The sequence below is a fragment of the Atta cephalotes genome (genome assembly GCF_000143395.1).
Source record: "Atta cephalotes unplaced genomic scaffold scaffold00070, whole genome shotgun sequence".
Classification (NCBI taxonomy): domain Eukaryota; kingdom Metazoa; phylum Arthropoda; class Insecta; order Hymenoptera; family Formicidae; genus Atta; species Atta cephalotes.
The window spans coordinates 700,278-704,424 of NW_012130134.1; the positions used below are offsets into that span (position 1 = coordinate 700,278).

The 4,147-nt window shown below is 32.6% G+C and overlaps 1 protein-coding gene across 1 annotated transcript in view; it reads left to right on the top strand.

The window, feature by feature from the left end:
- The first annotated feature begins 416 nt into the window (after positions 1-416).
- Positions 417-4,147, top strand: part of LOC105624015 (protein Gawky) — an 11,855-nt gene continuing 8,124 nt past the window's right edge. Inside the window, exons 1-3 of the mRNA XM_012205385.1 lie at positions 417-485; positions 1,010-1,190; positions 1,708-4,032. Of these exons, the coding sequence (XP_012060775.1) occupies positions 417-485; positions 1,010-1,190; positions 1,708-4,032 (2,575 nt within the window). The remainder of the gene's footprint in view (positions 486-1,009; positions 1,191-1,707; positions 4,033-4,147) is intronic.

Consider the following 4,147-nt stretch of genomic DNA (forward strand, 5'->3'; position numbering starts at 1 on the left):
TAACTTTCTTAGACCTAAGATTGCTAGAACAGTTTTAAAAAATTATGTGATTTCTATGCATTTTTTATATATGTATGTGTTCAATTCATGATTTTTTTATATACAACTTTTATTTTTTATGTTAGAAAAAAATATGTAAATATTTTCTGTTTAATTGTACATTTATATTGCAATTCTCTCCTAGTTCTACACATTTAATATATATAATTATTATAATATAATATACAGTCTATTATAATTATTTAAACTTTTATTATGAAAGAAAAGTTTCTATGTATATTATTCGTAAATGAATTTATTTTGATATAATAAGATGCAAATTTATAAATATTTCAAATTACTTATAGATATATTTTTATATTTTATGTATAGATCTTGGTTTCTATGCATTGCCTGCCAAAGAAGAACTGAGCCCAATGTTTCCACACAATTCTAGTTCACATGAGATTTCTACAGAAACAAATGCCTTCGTACAAAATTCCATGGTGAGTATTTATATATAAATTACAGATATTTAGGCTAATAACTTTTTTACATCATATCATTTGCTTACAGTTAAAATGAATTATGCTTGTATTTTGACTTAAATGTCAAACTTTAAAAATTTAAAAGTAAACTGCTAAAAATAATATTGACACTATTTAATAAGACAGTTTTAAATCTTTGTAGACACACATGACGCATATGATGCTATTTATAGAAATTTCATATCTAAGATTAGTTGCATCATTTGTTATGAGTATCTAATTATCTGCATTTATATGCAAATATTGTACTTTTTTTATATGATTTATTGATGATTTTTTGTTGATATTGCATAACACATATACGATTCTATGATTATCATAATCATTAACTTTAATTTATCTTATCCTTATATGTATTATTTTAGTTATGATTTTATTATAGTTTACATGTTTATTTATTGACATCTTACACTGATTTACATTTTGAAGCAGACACATTTCTGAAATAAACATAAACATGTCAGTATTTTTACGTGTTACAGGGGGATGTAGTAGTATTAGAGGAAAGCAGTCTGGATGGGGTGGGGGAAGGGGAAGGATCAGAGCACATTAGGTACTGTGATATCGAATCGATAGCAAACAGCAGCATGATGGCAGCACCTATTAGCCATCCCGAAGCTACCGCCGCCAATGACTTTTCAACCGTCCTGCTGAACCAAGCTGGTGAGTAAATAAAAAATATTTTAATGAATTTATAACAACATTCCTGCTATATATAAATATATTCTTATACTTATTCTTTGAATTTGTCTTATGTTTATTTAATGTTTTAATATTAATATACATGAATAATTTTTTAAAATTATAAATTTACAATAATAAAAAGCTGAATAAAATTACATGCTCAGCTGATATTTTATATTAAAATTTATATTAAAATCATGGATAATAAATAATTTAAATGTTTTTTTTATTTAAGTGTTATATTTACATTTTATAAAATATTTTATAAATATTAGATTGTATAATTCAGATATTCTCTTACTAGTAATTCTCGGATTCAAAAATATACTTTCTAATAATATTCAAAAAGAGATTTAAATATGTTAAACATAATATATAAATAAATGCTTATATTTAATATAGACAGATTAATATAGACGCTTATATTTAATATAGACATTGAGAATTCTGACAAACAATTACATTTACATGTGACTATTGTATTACCTAATTGCAGGTGAGTTCAACTCAACCGGCATAGGTAAGGCCTGCCAGTCAGTGGCGCCAGCAACCACAAAATACCCAACAAATCACCCTCAAATCTGCGATAATAATAATAAAATAAATAATCACAACAATGCAGAACATAATCATCACAAGTACAGAAAGCAAAACACACCGGGCTTGCTTGGTCTGCAGCTGGGCAGCTCCGCCAATAACTCTAAGTCTACTTGTAAGACATTAAGTGATAATAAGACTAGCTTTAGTACTGTATACATTAGGGTACATATAAGGGTAAGTGTAAATTTTGAAAGGGACGAAATGTGTTACACCGTTGGGGTACCTAGCCTAGTTAGGATACCCAAGTCTGATAGTCCCCAACGGTTGTTACGCCTCCCTAACTCTGATGACAATTACTCCTTACTAGGGTCCTGCCTTGACCTAGGCGACAACAATAAATTTAAGGCTAATTTTAGTTATGTAAGTAATAACAACTCCAAGTCTGTGATATTGCTCAGCTCAACCAGTTACAGTAACCATTACCTCCTCTTTAGTGGTGGCTTTGACAAGATAGCTGCTGTTATCCCGGTACTTTGTATTAAAAGGGTCGATTCTACCACCACATCGAATAGAATGAAACTACTAGGTGATAAGTACGCCCTAGTTACCAGTTTTGCTCAGATCTCTAGACTGCTTGCAAACGATAGAATTCTGGATGATTCTAACTCCGACATCCGAGTTTCACTGAGCCGCCGAATAGTACGACACCTCTTGGAATCGCATTTGAATGTCATCACTTTAGTACTGGTGTCTGTTCACGCTCAGAATTTCGCAATGTACGCCGCAAGTTCTTCCATTACGCTTATCGTTTCCAGAAACGAAGTAATTGACCACACTTTGCGATCTTTCCTGAAAAATCTCACACAATTATATGTACAATCTTCTATTTCTCCATTATGTAATGTCACTGTGACCGAGCTGATGCAACACATATGTGTTCCACTATTAATAATATGTAAAAGTAATTACAACGTTGGTAATAATTATAATGAATATTATAACGAGTACAGTAACGTTGGTAGTATTGAAGAAGAAATTAATATTAGTAATAATAATCCAGATGTTATCGGAGACATTGTTGACATCGCTGTGTGCTACAAGACTAGTGTAATGACTACTAATGTTAGGATCTTAGGGTCTCAAAATGATGGTATTAGTTGTACCGAAGCAACAATATATACTGTTGGTGCTCTTTTATTTCAGGATAACAATAAGCCTCTAAACATTTGTTTTAAGATTAGTAGACATAGGGGATTGGTCACTACTGATCGCGAATCTAACTCTACCATTAAGTCTGTATTTAGGTCTAAGTTAAATGATAAGTGTAGCAACGTTAAGTTTGAAACATCTCATGCCGCTCGACTTGACGAATCTGACAACAGTAAGCAAGTTAAGTTGACTGTCAACATTCCTATAATGACTACCTGCAAGCCTACGATGACGCTTACATGCCAATCAGCCACCGTCGCATCCCAAACAATTGTTGTACCTGTATCTCGGGCGGAGAGTCGCACGAACGACAATGAAATGCGATTGGAATATTTCAATATACTCCAAAATGACCAAATATGTATCCAATATATGTTGCTAAGTCATACAGATGATCTTAATAAGAATGACTTGTGTCGTTATGACGCAACTAAATTTAAAGATGCGCAAATTTATGCTATTGACAAGCTCAAGGCTATTACAACATCGAAAGATGACGCTCAGTTGATCAGCAAATATCACCGAGATACTCTTAAATACGACCAAAGTCGTAAAAACGATGACGATAATGCCATTATTTGCAACGGCAACGAAGATTTCTCTCTATCGACTACGATATGGCACTTTCTAAAGCAGTATGTGCGTGCATTAGTTTCTGATTGTCGAAGAATATACGAGACGAACAGGAACGAATACGAAGTTAATCGGCGTCGACTACGATCTATTTTGGACATCCTAATTCGCAAATCCTATGTCTCGGAGTTGTATGAAAATTACAACGAGCCTATTGCAAGTTACAAGCAACGTTGGGGTATACCAATAGGACTGCGGTTGGTAGGAGGTGGAGAGAGTTCCTTGAATAGTGGAGGAGCTGCAAATTGGGGAACAACACAAGCCACTACACCGAATAACAATAATACGAATCAGAGTGGATGGGGTGGTACACCCGGAAATCCACCCGGTAGTGCTAATGCGCCGAACAATTGGGGCGGAAACACTGTCAATCGATCTGTCACTGGTAATCCAAATCAAAATCAAAATCAAGGACCACCTGGAAACCAAAATAATCCAGGTAAGAACATACATAGTTGGAAGAAATTTTTAAAATTGATACATATCCAAAGTATTCATAAGTATGTGTGTGTGTGTATATATACATATATATATATATATATATATATATATAT